Source organism: Manis javanica, chromosome 8 (genome assembly GCF_040802235.1).
Source record: "Manis javanica isolate MJ-LG chromosome 8, MJ_LKY, whole genome shotgun sequence".
Taxonomy (NCBI): domain Eukaryota; kingdom Metazoa; phylum Chordata; class Mammalia; order Pholidota; family Manidae; genus Manis; species Manis javanica.
The window spans coordinates 12,767,540-12,787,895 of NC_133163.1; the positions used below are offsets into that span (position 1 = coordinate 12,767,540).

At 48.1% G+C, this 20,356-nt stretch overlaps 1 protein-coding gene across 12 annotated transcripts in view; it reads right to left on the bottom strand.

The window, feature by feature from the left end:
* The window catches only part of DGLUCY (D-glutamate cyclase), a 77,221-nt gene that overhangs the window by 29,002 nt on the left and 27,863 nt on the right, over positions 1-20,356 (bottom strand). For 9 of the 12 annotated variants that reach the window (XM_036991812.2, XM_036991810.2, XM_036991808.2 and 6 more), the window contains 6 exons: positions 14,014-14,142; positions 9,860-10,013; positions 8,148-8,346; positions 5,008-5,155; positions 3,746-3,868; positions 1,311-1,514 (listed from right to left, as the gene is read on the bottom strand). In XM_036991812.2, coding sequence (XP_036847707.2) covers positions 1,311-1,514; positions 3,746-3,868; positions 5,008-5,155; positions 8,148-8,346; positions 9,860-10,013; positions 14,014-14,119 — 934 coding nt within the window. In that variant the 5' untranslated portion in view covers positions 14,120-14,142. The other 3 variants (XM_036991814.2, XM_036991813.2, XM_017664232.3) reach the window with 3 other exon arrangements.

Here is a 20,356-nt window from a genome sequence, read left to right on the forward strand (position 1 = left end):
TGGGCTGGCCGGGAGGCCACATATGCCTGCTCCAGACATTCAAAGTGCAAAGGCCAGCCAGTTCTAGAATCACAGCCCATGAGGAGGTGCAGAAGAGGAAATGGGGTGTGAGCCTGGAGAGACTAGAGCACTTTCGTAGCTGCCCAGGTGAGACTGTGACATACCATTTAGACTCAGATTCCAATTTACCCAACACTTAATTGATCATGGGCCTTGGAGTCACTGGGTGTGAGTTTAAGCTCTGCCCTGACTGTCTACTACGTATGTGGACTTGGGCAAGTTTCTTAACCTTATGTGCCTCAGTTTCCTCATCTGTTAAAGCAAGTTAGTAATAGCTGCCGCATAGAGTCATTGGGAGAATTCAACAAGATGAAACGTGTTTTAGCACATGTCTGGCTGAGAGTAAAACTCAGTAGTTGGTAGCTGTTATGCTTATTGCCTATCACAACCCCAAGAGGGAGTATAATTGTTATTTATAACTGTTACTATTCCTGTTGTGCTGATAAGGAAACTGAGGTGGGAGCACAGCAGTGAAGTCTACACCTTAAAGCCCGCTGAGACTTTACCAGCAGATGGATTGAATTTAGCACGCACAGCGGCGCCCTCTGCTGGCAGCAAAGGATTAGAAATTAAGCTTGATGGAGCTGGAAATTAAAAGCCCTCAACCAACTTTCAGCTAACCTTGTCCTAACGGGAACCAGCAGACCCCTAGGGATTCCACCAGCCCTATCCTATGTCTAGAAAGCCAGCAGCTTGTAAAGCACAGGAGTGCTGTCCTTTGAGACACAACGTACAATAAACATGTCAGCTACAGGCTGTTGTGAGATGGTCCCTGCAGGGTCTGGCCCCACCAGGATCACCGAAGGACCACACCCCTGCTGCCAGGAACAAAAAATGGCAATGGCACAAAAGAGGAAGATTAGGGACATCTTAAAGACACGGGTGACTTTGTTTGAATGGTGGCAGTTGACTACCTAAGAACCATTCTCCCTTTGGTTCTTACTCATTTAACCCCAATTTAGCTCTGGCGGCAATGGGCCCAACTAACAAGCGTGCTTCCCTTACTCCCCCACATGTTTAGTGTTTAAAATTTAGGGGGGAACATAAAGAAGAAAACAAAAATCACCCATAATTGCACTACCAAGAGATCATGACCATCCATATTTTGGTGCATTTATTTATTTGGGGCATTCATATATGGTATAAGCATTTAAAACAATCATACTATAGATGCAGTTTGCATAATATTGAACATTATACCAGCGATGGATTTCTCCAGGCCATTAAGGTGTGAATGCTTTGTTTCTTACCTGGGTCTAAGGCAATTAGAGCCTCAAGTTCTCTGATCTTCTGAATGGCTGGTGCTGATGCAATGCTGTAGTGCAAAGGATCTTGGGAAATGCAGTGGACCTCTGGAATTCCTTCAGGAGTGAGACAGCTGGCTGGACCCTCTGTATTCTTCAGGCTGGTCAGAACCATGCAACCTGGCGCACTGGTAAAAGCCAGTGGGGTCCCTAAAACACACAAAGGACAACTGAGCCCCCTCAGTCAAACCCAGTCCATTCTCACTAGCCCATGGCTGAGGGACAAGATGTTGCCAACAGCACTCCCTCTACTGCTTGGTGGCACCAGGTCAGAACAAGTTGACTTATGGCTAAATCAAGTGCCACTTGAACAGGTGCCTACCATTTGTATGGGAAGAGAAGTGGGGTACAGCTACAAATAGAGCTCTAGGAATTTCCATCAGTTTAATCCCAGGGATATCAGAAAGTACTTACTGAACTCTTAAAATGCATGGGCCATCTTGCTTTACTTTGCAGTATAGTTAGAGTTGCCCTTGAGCATAGCTTCTATTATTCTCATAGTACTTATATTTTGCTTTGGTTTATGCTTATTTTGTTCTTTAAAAAACTCTCTTACTAGACTCTGGGAAACGTGAAGCCCTCTGGCATGGCTGTTAAGAACATGGCAAACACACTTGAGTTTCAAAATATGCAACTCTATCCTTTCTAAACCTGTTTCCTCAACTATAAAATAATGACAATGCCTCTTATGATTGTCATCAGAACTCAGCTGGAAAAGGTACATAAAAGTGTTTAGCAAAGTGCCTGGTCCAGAGTAAGCCCTTGATAAATGATGGTTTGTGTTACTGAACCAGACACTGTATCTTACACATTCTGTGTCCTTGTGCCTGGCCCATTAGGTGTTTAATACTTACTCTACAATATTACACCTTCTGCCCTCATCAATATTATCCTCAAGTACTCTAACCCACTTTGCTGTGTGCTCCCAGAGAAGAGGGACCATTGCTTATGCATTTCAGAGTCCCCCATAGTGCTTTGCATATAAAAGGGGCTAAATAAATGCAGGTGTGAACTGAGTAAATAACAGTGTCTTGGATTTCACAGAAAGCAGTTACATTCTTCAGATCTAATAGAAAGCCAAGTCAGCCAATACTTCAGAAGGAGAACTACTGATAGTTGCATAAAGCATTCTAAATCTTTAGATGGTGAATAACTAAGAATTTTGATGAACACAATCATTTTTCTGTGTTTTGGACAGCACCCAATATCAGCCACTCCAATGCCAGGTATACATGAGAACAGTCAGCTCGGAGTGTGAAGCGGGGTTTTGTCCTGTCAGTTGTGAGGTATGTAGCATCTAATCTACTGCTAATAGAAGTTTAAGTATTGAAGTTTGAGTGATTTTTATAAATGAGAAAGATTAAAGGTTGTCCCTGACCAGTGATGTCATCTGGTCTCATTTACAATCAAATATGCAATTGCAAGCTAGAGCCAGAGTGCTGAAGTGTCGTGGTGGCGAGGCCCCTGCTGCAGGGCATCCTCTGTGACCAGTGGCAGGAAGGGGGTGAGACACTGTGCTGGATGTGTGTACACAAATGAGCCACACACACACTCGGAAATGACCACAAGCCCTGAGAACCACACCTTGTCTCATGCAACATTTCATTCCCAAGATCTGGGCCCATACCTGACACATAGCAGCTGCCCAACTCATTTATGGTAAAAAAACAAGTGAATAGAATCCCAAGGATCTTGGCATGAATGTCCCTCGCCATATTAGAGATCATCTTCCCCTATCATGAAGCCATACTGATAGTTAAATTTTCATGAATGCTTTCAAAATAAAGTAACACTAAATTCTATGATTTGTAGTGCAAATGTGGCTGACCTGGCTAAAATTTTCCAGCGTCTATAACAATGGGCTGCATTCCTTGTTATTTTTAAGGTTTCACTTCCCTAATTTACTGTGAGCTGGTAGGGGTGCCCTCGTGTGTCTCTGTCTTGTAGTATCACCCTAGGCCTGTGATAAAATGAACTGACGTATTGCTTTCAAATCCCTTGCAGATACTGTGAAACGGTTTGTTTGGTCGTGTTTGATTGCCTTCACCTTTCAAAACCCACCAACCTCCAAATATCTCAAAAGGTCAAGCTAAATATTGGTCTTTCTGTTAGAATGGGCTGTGAGCCTTCTGCCAATAGAAATATATTTCATCAAAATGTGTTTGAGCTTTGAGACAGGTGGTACGGTGAGACCCAGGCCTGGGATCAAAAGAATGAAGTCGGAGAGGCATTCGCTGCAGACTGCAGGACTATGTTTTGAATTTTGTTTTATGATTTTATTTCTTAAATCATTACACTGTAAGACTATGCTTTCAAGAACTAGAGGCCCACCAATTTGCATCCTAGGTTAGGGTAATTGCCCCCCTTAAGCCCAGACGTACTGCAACTGCTGACAGCTTCGAGACTGGTCATCTGAGAAGGCCAGAACATGGGGACATCCCCTGGCTGACACACCAAAGGGTCCCCGTAGTCAGGCTTGGCAAGATCTTTGATTCCTAACAGTTCTGCAAATGAAGAAAGAAAGTGGCTTCCATCAGATCCTGCACTGGCAGGCACCATCCAAGCTGCACACGTGAGTAGTTTATGCTTCTGTCCCCAAGAGGAGCCCCAGGCATGGGACTGCTGTACGGGGTATCAGAGCAGGAGGTGGAGGAGAAAAGGAGCCAGGACTTGTCAGTGCAGGATGCTTACTAACTGCTAGTCCATTGTGAGGGGTACAGTTCAGAACACAGAATCTCAAAGCCTTGGTGTGATTTCTAGAGGAGTCTGGGTGCATTTAGCCCAACACCCTCATTGTAAAGATCATACAGATTGCTAACAGCCAGCATCTGTGAGGTTCCATCTTGGTACAGACGGAGTCACATAACACAGACCTAAACTCTGCTGCTTGACCACTGACAGCGTCCCTGTCTCTCTCTGGCCAGGCAGCAGAGCGCTCAGCACAGATGATGTGTCAGGCCCAGCCCCTCCCCACTAATGACAGAACAATTCAGCAGACTTTGCTTTGGGTGGTCCTAGGATCATCCTTCTAGAAGGAAAGCGGCAAGTGCAGATTGCATCTTTACAGAATGCCAGGTGTTGTCTGATCTTGTTTGTTATACAGCCGAGCGAGTTCAGTTACACCGAACTCTGCCTCTCACCCAAGGCCCAGTCCCAAGCTCTCATCCCGCCCCCTGGCAGCCTCTAAGGGGCCTCGCAGCTGCCACGCTGAGATCTGCTCACTCATTCTCAGGCTGATTTAATACACTGGGGATCAGTGGATTTCAGTCCACGTTAGCATTTGGAATGAAGCCTTCCACTGCCCAAATATGCCACTGAGTGACAGCATAGCTTAGAGGCTGCACTCATCTCAAATCTCTGGACAAACATCTCTGCTGCCTCCCCCCACCACCTGCTTCTACCACCCCAGGTCCACTTGAAGTTCACAGGAGCCACTGGTGAGGCTGACTATTCTAAACCTGAAGGACATCTATAAACCCAGCCCTAACACTGTGCAGGGCTCTGAGTCTAGTCCAGGACCACTGGGACCCCTGGGAAAGATGAGGACAAGCCAGGGAAGCTCAGGAGCAAAGCAAGTTCCTGTGTTCTTTGTGCTGGACTCCAAGGGCAGCTGTCAGAATCATGAATGAGAGTGGACACTCACCTGGGTCCCCGATATGAATGGGCTGTCCCTCCGCCCCCATGGAGCAACAGGCCTGCACCAGCTCTTTCAGCTTGTCCTTGGGAATGGGCCTCATTGTGACCACCAGAGGGCAGCAAAAGCCAGCCACGGTGGCGCATGGCACTGTCGTCTGACGAGAAATCAAGTAAAGCAGGTTAAAAAATAGAATGAGCGCAGATTGAAGCCCCGAGGAACAAGAGTTCAAGGCAGCTGAATGAAGAAGGCGGGCCAAGTAGCTATTATAAAAATATAACTTCTGCTTTTATGCGGCATAGAAATGAGAAAGTTTGCTGGTAATTGGTCTGGAACAGAGACTCTTAATTTTGTATATGCTGGGCACCCCATTGGTAGCCTGGAGCAGTTATGGACCCCCACGCAGAGCAATGCATCAGATTACCAAGGAAACCAGTTATCTTACAAATGCAGGTATTGAATTATGAAACAGTGTGATACAGACATGTGTACGCTTCTTCATGAACAGTTTAAGGAACAAGATGGCAGGTCTACCAGTATAATTCTGAAGCAGTGATCAACATTAGGATATCCTATTTCTGAGATGTCAGGAAGGACTGGGATGTGGCATGAAAATACCTGTGATTTCCTTGGGCAGCCACAAAGTCACAGGGTCTGCTGATATGACTGCACTTTGTTGCCTGCATTCATAATTGAAGGAAACGCTCAATTATAGTTGGAGGCTATGAAAATAAAAATGTAGTTTTTTCCCACCCAATTCCATGTACCCTCTGAATTGTCTCCACTGACCTCAAGAGGCCCATGGACCTCAGGTGAAGATCTCTGGCAGAATCGGAGGCCAAGGGACCCAGGGCAGCAGGGACCTCGCAGGAAGCACTGGGGTCTGCTCTGCCGCACAGGGAAAGAGGCCTGTGCCCAGACCCCTCTCCCCTGCTGAGGCACTCCTCCTGTCTTAAGGGAAGTTGCCCGGATGACCCGAGTGACTTTCAGTGGTGGTGGTATTTTTTTCCCCTGACTGGTTTCTAGTCCCTGCAGTGGGGCTTATGAAAGATTTAGGACATGGGCAGGATGATAATCCACTGGGACAGTCTTGGCAGCTGCCTGAAGGGCTTGCTGTTAACACTAAGCGGGGAGCAGAATATGGCTCCCCAAAAATATACCACTTTGGCATATGGATTATCTTGCATTAAAGTTACTTGAGAAGCGCCAGTGCAGGAAGGACACTCTGACCTCCTCTGTCCCCCTGAAAGCAGGAAAGAAATCTCCCCTGTGAGAGGTCGTCTCCCTGTACCAGGAGAGCAGAAGGCGTCCTTATCAGCAGAGACAGGGAGCTCAAGGCTGAGGAAGCCGTATAAATCAGCCTTGTCACTTGGCTCATTCACCACCCGGAGCCCACACGCCCTTGTCTTGTCAATTCTTCACAAATCTGTTTTTTCTTTGTCCAAAAAGTATAAAAGCAGTCTCATATTTCTATAGGAATGTTCTCCTGTACATATGATATTACATATTTTTCTCTTGTTAATCTGTCTGACATGTCGGTTTAATTATTAGACCAGCCAAAGAAAGTAGAAGGGAAGGAGGGAAAAGTTTTCCTCCCTGGGGCACCCTGGCTGTAGCAGAACCAACCTTGGCGTGCCTGCCAGTTTGGGGACTAAATCACAGCACTTGGAAGGAGCACGTGCCAGGGACTCCCAGAGGGGAGAGGCAGTGCCCCCCAAGGCTGTGATGCCTCCTTCTCGGGGTCTTCAGCCCCTGAGGACCTGACGGCCCTGGGATGGCCACTGGCCCTTTCTCGTGAGCTGACAGGCAGGGGTGTCCCTATTAAACTGCAAGCAGCTGGGTGACCACGGGGGGCAGTGAGGTGTTGTGGAGAAACCAAGGCTCTTCTGAGCTCATATTATGGGCAGTTTGAGCATCTCTGTGCAAAGTGTCATTGCATCATGACATCTCTTCTACTGACATTTTATTGATGGGAGCCAGGAGTGCTGGCTGCCAGCCCGGCTTTGGGGCTTGAACAAGCCCTTTTCCCTCTCTGGGCCTCGCTTCCACACCGATGATAGGCTGTGCATGAATGGTGGTGTGTTCCAGGCTCAGACCCTGCCCTGGGCCTGGCCAGCAGCCACAGTTCTGCCCCCACCCTTCCCCACCTTCCAGAAAACGGCTCAGGCACGTATTTCACCCGTGAAAAGCAGCACATGCTGTAGGCAGCCTTGTTTCTAGTCAGAGGCAGCTCAGGCCTGTCTGGCAGGAGCCCAGACCAAGCGAGATTTAATAGATGTATCCAAGACAAAATCTCCACTTGGCATCTTCTGTAAAGAAACCTGGAGTGGGCTGTGGGCGCTGGCTGACCATCCACCCAGCAGAGTGACTTCCAGGGCCTGACACAGATGTCCTGGAAGGGGTCCGTGGAATGAGGGAACCTAGTTCTCTCCCCTGACAAGTAGCAGCTGGAATTAAACCTCAGGACCCAGCAGGGAGGCAGCAGGCATGTCCCAGGAGAGGTGAGCACACTGCATCTGTGGCCACCAGCGGCCACCTCCAACCGAGAACATGACCCAGCTTTTCTGACAGAGACATAACTCAGCGGCCAACAGCCTGGCTGAGGCTCTGTCACGAATGCCCGGGCCTTCACCCAGCCAGGCACATATTCCCTGATGCCAGGAAGTTGGAGCCAGGGAGGATTTTCAAAAACCTCACTGAGCTGCCCTAAGTTAAAGGAGCCAGACGAATTCCAAACAGGTTTGGTTTACATGCCTCAACAAGCTGTCTCTAAAGGGCTTGACTCGCTCTCAAGGCCACAGTTCTGCCCCCACCCTTCCTCACCTTCCAGAAAACTGCTTAGGCACGTATTTCACACGTGAAAAGCAGCACATTCTGTAGGCAGCCTTGTTTCTAATCAGAAGCAGCTTGGTTTACAACAATCCCAGAGGCGGGCAGGGGAGAAGCTGGCGGTCCCATTCCCATTGTCCAGATAAGGAAACAAGCTCAGAGAGGCTGACCACTTGTCTTGGGTTGCACAGCTAACAAATGGTTGAGTTGGGGTGAGAACTTAGGTCTCCTGCCTCCTGTGCCAATATTCTCCCCTCCAAAAGAAAACACAAGATGGTCCACATTGCCAAGCCACTCTGCCCTGTGGATGGTGTCCCTACCTTGTATGCACCTGCGTGGCCATGGCCTGCTGGGTCTCCTCTGGGGAGCCCCACCTGCTCCAAGGCCCCTTCCAGCGAGGAGCTGCAGCCCAGGAGGAAGGCCACCATGTCCTTCAGCTGCTCCGAGTACTCTTCCAGTGAGGCCAGGCTGCCCGTGCAGACACCGAACTCATATTTCAGGAACTGGGGACAGCCTGTCCTGGGGACACAAGGGAAAGTTCTCAGGCCCCCAGATTCAGTACAGTCCCTAAACATGCCTTTTTAAAAATAGGCTGGAAGAGAGGATGCCTGGAGCTGAAATTCCAGGCATTGGAGGGAATGTAGCTGATCTTACCAGATTGGAACTATTAAACCAGCATGTATATAATGTACTCCCTGGACCCACCCCAGTATCTTTCCTATAAGCTTGGCCTGAGACCAGCCAAAACAGCAAGAAAAAAACAATGATTCCTTCTCTGCCACTGAGACGGGGCAAGCAGACCAAAGGGGCAGAGGACACGTGTATCAAGGAAGTTTCCAGTGCCAGCAACAGATAAGGCCTTCCTCTTAGAGAAACTGCTGTAGGACTGAAAGATTTTGGTTACAAGCCTCTTCTCCATTCACTTCCAGATCATTCTGCTGCGCCAGGCCAGGTGATGTGGCTCTGGAGATGAACAGGATACCAGCCCAGCCCGTAAGAAGCATGCAATCCGGCTGCGCTGAAAACAGACCCTTGCCTAACAGAACAGTGTGTTAATAGTTAGGAAAAGGAGTGACACAGAGAAGGGGGAGATCCATTTCCTAAGTGGGAGGTGCTGGAGCTGTGTCCTGAAGGATGAATAGGAGTTCACCAGTTGGACAAGGAGGAAAATATGTCCCAGGCAGAGGGAGCAGCGTGTGAATGGCACGGAGGTCTCAGGCACTGCGGCCCACTGGGTGATCTGCTCTAGGGGGCAGCACGGGAGGTGCTGGGGGAAACTGTAAGGAGCTGATCTCAGGCCCAGGTGGGGTCTCTGAAGGATTCTCCCACACCTGGGTCCACAGAATGATGACAACAGAATGTTCCTGGGGAGCTTTATCTCTGGGGAGAGGGCTGGGGATGACTGGAGTGCCAGGGGTGGGGGGAGACACTGAGCCAGGCCAGGTCACCACAGGTCTTGGTATCAAGCCACGGGTAGGAGATGAGAGTGGATGAAAGGAGAAGGGGTAGTTGGCGGGAGATCAGTTAAGATGTCCTAAGAGTCTAGGCGAGAGAAGGGTTGAGGGTGAGCTGGGACGGCAGGAGAAGCCTGCTCACAGGAGTTATAGAAGCAGGACCGGTAGGGACATTTATTCACCACGTTAAAAGTCCGGGAGAACATACACCACAGTGTTAACAATGTCTATCTATGGGTATTGGTAATGCAACTGTTTTCATTTTCTTCTTCATCCTGTGCAGACAGGTTTCTGGCTTGAGTGGTGAAGTGGACAGATGGCAGTGCCAGCAGGATTTCTCCTGGGCTGGACTCTCTTGGTGATCCCAGTGATTTTTCCCAGGCAGGGGACAGGGACAGGGGTGAGAGTGGGAACAAGGGGAAGGGCAGCTCGTTCTTGAGCAAGAGTTAGGAGTGAGGCTCTGAGCTGGGCACTGTGGGGTGTCTGAGGCTGGACAAAGAGGTCTCTGGTGGCAGAGACACCCAGCATCCACATCTGGCCACTTCCAAGCTTTAACCCGGGTACCCCCAGCGCTTTACCTGGTGTCTGGGACTGCACCCAGGGTAGGCAGTGTCCACTTGCCTGGCTTGCTTCGGCCTAGCAGAGGCAGAGGGCCACTGTTGGCCTGGCAGAACCTTTCAAAGGCCAGAGTTAGGGACCTGGGTAGGACGACCACGCTGGCTGGCCGGAGCCCTGGGTTTGGTGACAGAAGGGACAGATACAGTCAGTTGCTTCTTGGTAAGAGTCTTTTAAAAAACTTAACATTTTATTATAGTGTAACACAGAAAAAAAGCATATAAGTGTATAGCTTGATGAGTTTTCAGGAAATGAGCCTACCCACACAGCCAGCATCCTGGTCACGACGGAACATGATCAGCATTCCAGAAACTACGCCCCACTTCCAGCCATCACCCTGCCCCAGAGGAACCACTGCCCTGACTTCTCACACTACAGATTACATACTAGAATCACACAGTATGTGTCTTTTGAGTCTAGTTTCTTCACCAACAATATATTTGGGAGATCCACTTATGTTACTGTGTTTAGCAATAGTTGGTCACTCCCACCGCTGTGGTAAACTCACAGTGTGCTTACCCCAGACAACTGCTGATGGGCATTTGAGTAACTTCCAGTTTGGGTTTATTGCAAATGGTGCTGCCATGAGCCTTTTAACACCTGCATCTTGGGGCACACACACGGGCACTGCTCTTTGCATGCACACGGGGAATAGGGTGTATACAGGTCCAGCTTTAGCAGACACTGGTGAGCAGTTCCCAGTGTGGCTATACTGATGCCCCCTCCCACCAGTGTGTGTTCCTGGCTCCTCCATGTCTCTTCAGTACTTGCTGTTGCCCGTCTTTTTCATTCTGGCTATTCTGACAGGCGTGCTGTGGCATTGCGCTGTGGTGTTAATTTGCATCACCTTGATGACCAATGTGGTTGAGTGCCTTTTTACACATTGTATTGGCCATTTGGGTGTCCTTTTTGGGAAAGCGACTGCTCACTTCTTTTGTCCAGGCAGATTCTGGACTGAGCAGCTTCCCAGAATTCTTGACTCTCTCTAGAGAAACAGAGCCATAGAGGCGGACCCCTGCAGACATGCCACGACCTCCTCTGGGGGTAACCAGCCTTCCTCTGGGATGGGAAGTCCATTGGCTTTGGAGGTAAATAAACCTGTGTTTGACTCCCAGTTCTGCCCCTGACCAGTGGTGTGACCCCGGGCCTGGCTTTCCCATGTATTATATGGCAGTAATCACACCCACCTCAAAGAGAACCCCTGAATTCATTCCTGGGTGTAAATTCCCTAACACCCAGGAGTTCAGGAAGTAGGGGTTGGAGTTACATTCATTCAACAGAATCTTGAATAAACATTTAAAATTATGGTGAGGAAGAAATATATAATGATATTAAAAATGTTTGGTTAAGCCATATGGTTAAAGGAACAATACGCTAGGTAACAAAATAGTATGTTTAGCATATTCTCTTATTTATAAAATCAGTGAGACAAGGAACTAGAAGAAAATATATCTACATGTTAACCATGGTTATCTCTCTAGGTGATTTTAATTTTCTTTCTGTGCTCTTCTCAATGTTCTAAAATTTATGCAATAAATAGGTACCATTCTGTAACTAGAGGAAAAACAAACAAGAAAAGTCGTGTTTCCCAAAAGAAGGACTATTTCCTTTAAAAGGCCATCCGAGAGGAAAACATCACTATGTTCTTTGAAGAAATAACCATGGGTGGGGGCAATTCTCCTAAATGTCAGATTTGCTCTATCAACGTATGGACAGTTCTTTTCTGCAATAACAGTGTCAGCTAATATTTTCAAAGTGCTCACTGTGTGCCAGGCTCTCTGCTAAGAACTTTATTTATGTAACCACCTGCATTTTATATATGAGGAGAATAAGGCTCAGAGAGATGAGGTGACTTGCCCGGCATTACACAGCTGGCTTGCGGCACAGCTAGGATTCAAGCCTGAGATGTGGACCCCTCAGTGCCTCTCAACCACCACCACCAGCCTCAGGCACCAGGCTGTCCTCGTATGGGTCTACGCCTCCGGCACCCTCCTGCTTGGGCATGATGGAGTAACGCAGACGCAACTGTCTCCAGGGAAAAGTCCAGGACCAGCTCCAAGTGCCGGAACTCACCATCTCAAACCTACCACCTGAGTGCCTAGCAAAGCTACACCAGACTGTCAAAGTGAAGGTGAACTGGACGCCCCCAGCTGCTGAAATCCCAAGGAAGACAACCCCGTGTCTCAAGCAAGTCTGGAATGCTTCCAAAAATAATCTGGAGTGAAGCTGAAGGGAATTCAGCCAGCCGGAGGCCTCGCATTCCCTGGCCACCCCTTTCTGACCTCCAAAGCCCGTTGCAGAGCAAATTGGATTTTTAATACCGTAAATCAGGGAGGTATTACATGCACAGAGCTTCTTTGTTTCCTTTTTAATTAAATGTACTTCAGAGGGCACTGGGTTTTGTTTTGATCATCTCCACTGCTGGTCATGGAAGTCCCTGGACTGTTCCCATTAGTAATGGGACACGGACTCGAGGGCTGCATGGTGTCTTTTTGGTGCAGGGTTGGGGGAGTGGAGGATGCAGAAGGGAGGGTATTTTATGGTCTGAGGTGATGCATTTGTCCCCTCAGACTCTTGGGCTCCATCTAAGGTTGTGATGGCTTTTTCTTGGTGGAGAGAAATGAAGTGAGTCTTCTGAGTCCTTTGAACCAAAAAGCATTTTTTTTTTTACTTAATGGCCATGTAATTTAAAGTCCTGGAAGACACAGTTCCAAACCACATTACCCCAGCTGCTCTGTAGAAGGACCTCCTTTCTGTAGGAGCATCCTGTGGTAGTGGCTGACTTGGTTTAAGCACCTTACCTACACCAGCTCTGTTGCTCTGCCCACAGCAATGGAGGGAAGGCTCTATTGGTACCGTCAGTTAACAGAGGAGGCTTAGAGAGGTCACCCCATTCACCCACTCCCGGGAAGGAGCCACCCTGGGACTCACACCAGGCTTCGACACCATTCTGCTCCCTTGGCTCCCTGAGGTTCTAGGAAGCAGTGGCCGATCCCAGGTTAAGCTGAGGTTATCGTGGGTATGAAGGGTTGTGGCAGGCCATCACCTTGGTGGCTTTCTACAGAGCATGCTTCCCAGGGTTCACACTCTCAAGGAGCCCCTTTCCCGTTGACTCTGGCCTTGGCTGCGTGCCTGCTTTGCTGATGGGACACCAGGAAATGTGATGCAAGCAGGCACTTGACATGTGCTTGTGCATTAGGGCTCATTTCTGGGAATGCTGCCTGGGAGTCCTGAGCTACTCTGTAAAGAAGTTTGGCCACCACTGTTGGAGAGGCTTCATAGCGAGAGAGGAAGGTTAGGCCAAGCCAGAGAGGAATGTTCCAGCAACCCCAGAGGACTCTCCAGCCATGCAAGGAAGAAGCCTCTTGGATGAGCTAGCTGGAGCAGACACCACATGGAGCAGAAGAACCACCCTGCTAAACCCAGCCACACTGCAGAATTATGAGAATTACAGTTTAAGCCACTAAGTTTGGGGGTGCTTTGTTATGCAACAATAAATAACTGTTAGCCCACAAATAGCAACAGAGGCCAGGCATGTCCCTAGACAATGAGCATTGTCCTTTGTTACTGTAAACCATCTGCAGGTTTCCCTTTGGCGATTCTACTGTGACCAGAAAAGCCTTTCTGCTTGCGAGATTTTGCTGGGACTCAGGTCAGTGACAATTTGGGTATATTTTCTTTTGTAGAACCTTTTAGAACCTTGGGTACCACTCTGGGGGACAGTGAGGAGATGGGTGCCACCTGGAGAAGACCAGGCCAATGTAGAGAGATTTGATCTGAATCAAAACCAGATGAAAATGCAGCATAATCTGGGGGCACTTATCCCAGTGGGGACAACCCCTTTCATCACCCAAGTCCATCGCTGTCCCCCCTGCAGAGCTCTGGGAACTGAGCAGAAGTGGGTGGTGCTAGACCCAAATGAGGGGCTTCACACCTGGCTCCGGACCGAGTAACCAGTCCTTCTGGGGAATTATGCAGTGACCAGAGCTAAGTAACCTATCGCTTACTTCCTATCTCCCATGCAGAAGCTCTAATTCTCAGGAATTCCTGGGCCCTACACACTTGGCCTTTCCAGGGATTTATTTTTTCATGTTTTTAAACACCTGGCACCACTCACCGCCAGCCATGCTGGACCTGTTTCTGATGCTTGATTTCTTCTGTAGAATCAAAGTCCTTACAGCGGAGGGAAGGCAGGACTTCAGGCAGATTGTGAAGGTCATCATGCTATCTGTGAATGGGCCAGAATCTGGGTGAGAGAAAGAAGGGGAAGAGGTGAGAAAGCAGAGCTCCCCTGAGGGCACAGAGCGGCACTGGACACCACCTCCCGGCAGGCTGTTCCTGGTCCCACCCTGAGTGGGCATCATCGGGAACAAGTTCTCCCGGCACTGCACATCTCGGTTTCTAACGAGAAACTCCCAACATTTCAGTACCTTTGCTTATGCCCTTCCCCTGGTCTGGTATGTCTTCCTCCCTCCCTCCCCCAAGGCCTTTGCAGTTGAACTGGTTCAGAATCTTTGTCCTGTACAGCAGCCAACAGGCTCACTGGCTGGCACTGGGCCTCCTTACCCCCAGGGCATTTTTCAAGGCACTGATTTCAGCCTGGAGTCACAGTTGGCTGGATGTTCTTTTCGACTCTGAACCCTCTTTCTGTCTCCCAGGAGACCCCGCATGCCTGAAGGGCAGGGCCACCACTTAGGCCTCCTACAGGGCTTATCACCAACTAAGTGCACAGTACACACTAAAAACACCTATGAGCAAATGAACCAATGAGGGGCTGCCACATGCAATCACAAATGAAATAACAGGGCATATTTTCTGTCTACATGTGACCTCTGTTGTTTAGATTTAGGTCTCCAGAAGGCAGAGAATTTACATTTTCTTCTTTATATCCCCCACCCTCCACTACTCTAGGCACATTGTCTTACACAGGTTTTTGGTGAATGAATTGATACAGTAGATTTAAAAATAAAGAGATGGTTCCCAAACTCCAGGAAATTACGCTTAGAAAGGAATCCTCTAAGTCACTTCTTATACTCTAGAAAGAGAGGTTCAATGTGTCAGCAAAATCCAGATGGTCATATCATGTTAGCCTCCAAGGAACAGCGCATGTCCTCATCTAAATAGGCCACATGCCTGCCATAGTGCCTGGAACAAAAGTGGGAGTTCAGTAGATGTTTGTTGAATGACTGGCTGACAGCAGAATGGGTGAAAGCAGGATTCAAGGGCAGTCTCCATACTGAAGGTTTTGGATAAGCTTGACTGTCTTTCTATCTGAAGAGAAGAATCCAATGAGATTCCAAACCACCAAGGTGTATTTTCAACTCTACTTTCATAGATAGGAAGCCATGTAAACCCCAGGGCCACTTTAGTGAATAGTTTGAGATCACGTAAAGTCTCTAACAAACAAAATATTAAGAATGTTGCCCTGGGCGGTGTAGAGATGTATTTTAAACTGACAGTGAGTGTTTTAATAGCTGCAGAAACAAAGTTCTTTGGGGACACAGAGGAGAGGACAATCAGTCCTGGAGGGCTGGGCTGGAGGATGCTGGCGGGGTCAGGTGGGGTTGGATTCCATTCCCCGGTTGGAGAAGCAGCTGCTCTGGCAGGTCAAGGCTGTGTTTGCCTGCTGTACTGGGAGCGCCTGCCTGGACTGGTAGGCCTGACCCCTTGACCAAGCTGCTGAGGTACTAGCTAAGGCCCTGGATGTCTATGGCTCCTCAGGGTTACTGCGGAGGGCTTAGCACCTCAGCCTGGCACTCAGCAAAGATCAGAGAACCACTCTACAGCCACGTGGGGACAGTGGCCAGACCCCTCTGGTAATTGTCCTCAACTCATATGTGGAGGAGAGAATGGAGTTTACCCCAAACCCACTGAAGTGAGAGACCCTACAGGTACTCACGCGTTAGCCCTCGCCGCACCCTCCCACCCATCCCACCCACTATTACTCTATAAGGCAGAAGTGGAAGCTGGGTGTTGTTTTGCAAATAAATTGTAGCCAGAAGACCAAAATCTGAGGATGACTGCTTTTCCTTTCCTTTATTTACTTGTTGTTTTAATACAGATTTAGGTGGATCTAGGTCATTCCTGTAAAATGTTGCTTTCCTGGCCTGGAGTTAAATGAGTGTAGCTGGAAATCCTGCCCTGTGAAGAGTACATTGGAGCGGGCCAGGCACCTGAGTGCCATCCACATGCATGCTGGGAGGGAAGGAAGGCTGAGAACCTGTACCTTACAGACTTTTCCCCTTGAAGGCAGCAGTCATGCTCATTGGCTCCTGCCAAAGAAGTACCCTCAATACACCAACCAGAGAATGCCTAGTTATGTGATAAATGACAGCAACTACCACCATATATGAGACCCCATTGCATGCTGGGCACTGTGCCAGGCCCTTTACCCTCATTGGTTTAGAACCATTTGTTCCTCAGCACTGCCCCACAAAGAAGACATTGCCAACCCATTATAGAAAAGAAATGGGGCTTAGGGAGGTCAAAGACTTTGCCTAAACTCCCATAACTAGTAAGTGGTAGAGCCCAAATCCAAAAGCAAGTCTAAGTCCATGTTTGCTTGACTGATATTTACCTATCTCTGTATCTATTCATCCATCCATCCATCCATCCATCATCTACCCTGTGGTGTTAATAGGTATCAAGTTCTTTGTAGGAATAGCGAGGACCTTCCTCCTTTCCCCCGTATGGTGATTCTGAGGCCAGAGTCTCTTGAGTCCATGTTTCTTTGAGGACTGAACCCTGAACTTCTCAGCTTTTCAGAAGGGCCTCCAGTGAACTCACTGCTGAGTGGCCTGGAGTGGCCCAACTGCATCACTGTCCACTGAGGTCTTCTCTAGAAGTAAGGTAAGATGGGATCTAACTAGTGAGCCTTGGTCAGATTCCAAGAAGACACCTTTTTGTGATGAAGTCTCTCTTTTCTTTATAGAGAAAAACAAACTGTCAAACCCACAAATATCATTCCTTGACATCATATATACTAGAGAGGGAGCCCACAAGCCATCATCAATCCTTAGCAGGATTGGACACACCCACAACCCAGTATAAAAATATTTCATCTATGCCTGTCACAGATGACTAAAATTCCACCATTAGAAAGTCATTTCTCTGCTTTACCCAAGCAATCCAATTCTAGGAATGTACCCTCCAGATGGGCTCAAACAGTGGGTGGAATGATGGGAGCATATGGCAGTACTGTTTGCAATAGAAACAATTTAGAAGCAAGCCAACAGAGGTTGATTAAATACATGGAACACTGGTTAAACAGAAGAGTAGTTAAACTATGGTACACCCATACCATAAAATGAGATACTATGTGACCATTAAAAGGAATGAGCCTGCTTTATACATCTCATATAAAACAGTCTCCCAAACAGGTAAAATGAAGAAAACAAAGTGGAGAATTTGTTGTTGAATAACACACCCACAATCTCTTCAAATGCATGTTGACCATCTCTAGAAGGATGAAGCACAGCCATCAGTGGTGCTTGCAGTGGGGGAAACTGGGTGGATGGGGCCTGAGCAGAAGCAGTGGCTGCCACACTCTATTTAATGTGGCTGACACCTCTGGAGTTGCGCCATGGTATGGCTCTGATGGAAGAGGGACTTCCGGCAACTTTGAATAGTACGGTATGTAAATATTACTTACTTAAAAATGGACTTTAATTTAAATATATATAAGGAATGTAGAATTGGGTCCTTTTTAAAGAAATAAAAGATTCTGGTAAAGTAAGTCATTCCTTATACTTCTGACAAGTATAAGGAGGGTGGGAAGGGAGGGTCACTGACAAGTTTTCATTCATTCAGGAAATACTTACTTAGTCCCAACCATGTGGGGTATGCTAAGTTCACTGAGATGGATAAAACAGAACTTATCCCCATGTAAGAGGCGTGCACAGCTGGGAGAGTAAACACTGTGGTGATGATAATAATAGTTCTGCTTATTGAGCACCTGCTAGTGTCTAGTGTCCAGGCACAATCAGCCATCCATCAGGCAACAGACATCACAGCACAGAGCACAGTTTTGGGGAAGACTGTCTCGATTCTAAACCTGCCCCTTTGCTTAGGGGGGGATCATTAATCTCCCTTTGCCTATTTTCTCCTCTGTAAACAGGGACTAATAACAGAATGTCCCTCATTGAGTGTGGGAAGGATTAAGTTAGCTAACACATGTGTGAGGCTCTTAGGACAGTTCTGGCGGGGCCACGGCTACTGCCATGCACTGTCGCCTGTGTTTATAACTCCTCAGCCAGCGGGCTGCAGATACAGTGGGGAACATATAGCCCGCGCACATTCACAGGGGGGCCTGCCATCCCTAGAGACAGACATTAAACACATAATTACCACCGTGTCTGTCTTCAGTAACGTTAACACCATGCACTGAGTGCTCCTGGGCCACGTGGGCCATGGGTAGAGGAGGAGAAAGCACTGAGTCTAAAAGAAAGGGTAGGAGTCAGACCAGCAGTATGGGCAGGGGGGCGCTCTGGTCCACGAGCAAAGGCCAGTGGAGGAAACCTGCTTCGTGCCCTGCTCAAATACTCGATGCAAGAGGGAGCAGGGGCTAGGAGGGTAACTAGAGGCCAGCTCCTGAGGGGATTTGGATTTCTCTTGAGGGTGATGGGAAAATCATGTTGTTCTCAGCAGTAGAGTGACTTGGCTTTAATAAAGATGGCTCTGGCTGCAAGCGGGGCACACACTGCAAGTCAGGCAAAGAGGGGGGCTGGCAGATAAGATGGATGGCCAGGACAGAAAGATGCGCACATGGTAAGTCCCCGTCCCACAGCAAACCCTGCAGGAGAGAGGCTGCTTTAACCCTTCGTGTGCCCCGCCGGACCAGCCGGTGGTCAGCTTGCTTCAGGAGAACAGCCATGTTCGCTCCAGGATCACACAGGGGGATTTTTTATTCTGCCTTCATTTTGGCTGGGGCAGGACTTTTGATCTGTTTTATCCCTTGTGGTATCTCCAGCACCCACAAAGGGCCAGGCACATGGAAGGCACCCAATAAGTGTCCACTGTTGGGTGGGCAGAGCAAGTGGCATGCATGAAGGCAGCTGAGATGAGGCAGCCAGGGAGGCAGGAGGGAAACCCTGTGACTCAGAAGCCAAGAGAGGCTAACGTGTCCAGGCTAAAGCCCAACAAGCAGCTGTCAGATTCCGGAAGTCTGGCTCTTTTTCCCTTCCTTCCATGGCAGAGTCTCCCAGCTCTGTCGGCCAACAAGCACAGAGAGCACCTGATACACATGCAGGATCGTATTTAGGACCTGACCTTGACAGGTACAAAAAATCATAGAAGACAGAGTCCATGTCCTTGATGCTCACAGTCTAACCAGGAAGATCACAGTATTCACAAGCATAAGCAGTTCACAGCATTATAAATCCCCATTTCTGGTTCCTATCAATGTCTCCTGGATCACTTCTGCAGAGTCCTACCACTTGATAATGGAAAAACAGAGTAAGTAGGTGTTCAGACCTTGCCTTTTTTCATTAATTTTGTGGTGGGAGTTGCTCAGCGTTTGCCAAGAGAGTTGCTGGTGGCAGCCTAAATACAACTGCAAGTTTGCAAAATAGATGCTGCCGATGGGAGAAGGCACCCTAACTGTATAAATATTTCGTAAAAATTGTTTTCATTACCATACAGAGACAAAAGCTTGGGGAAATGCTGGCAGTCCTAATCGGTATTGTTTATTTAGTGGGTCAGATACAAGTGCTCCCAGTATGCAGAGGATTGTTAACAGAACAAGTATTTTCCACCACAGCAGAGGATGGGCCCTTCTCCTTCCCCTTCCTAAACTTTTCAGTCCTAAAGCCATCAGGTGGAGCCGAGTGAGTAGAGGAGTTCGTGGTGGGGGATGGAGGGCCAGAAGCCACAGTGGCCCAAAGCAGGGGTCAAAGACCAAGTGATGAGGAGGACACCCCCAGGGTAAGGTGTCACAGGCTGTGGTGTCACAGGCTGATCAGGGTAAGGAGGGATTCTTAGAGAGTCAAGAAATAGTGCCATGGCACATCGTATCAGAGGGTAAGGAGCATATCTGTATGTGTGTTTGGGGAAACATCTGTTTCTTTGCTCTGTCAGGGAGCAGCAACATTGCAATAGGAATAAGCGTATCTAGTGCCCAGACCTGGAATGGTCAATACCATTTTCCATTAAAATAAATCAAGATTCCTGGGAGTAATGGTTGTTTCCATAACCGAGACAAAGAAGACAAGATGAGCCTGGAACATCTTGTCATGCCAGAAAGTTAGGATAGGATGTGCTCAAAGAATGACGGGGCCATATAGCAAGGACTCACTGGTCAAAGGGGGCCAATGTGAGCTTTAAAATAAATATTGACAGGAATAACTTACTAACATAGGAGTCCACAAGTCCATATGGACATAAGAAATAATTAAAGTTGAATGATGGGTGGAATGTTTACACAGTTTGAAAGAACCTCCCCGTACAATGCCTATTAATAAGAA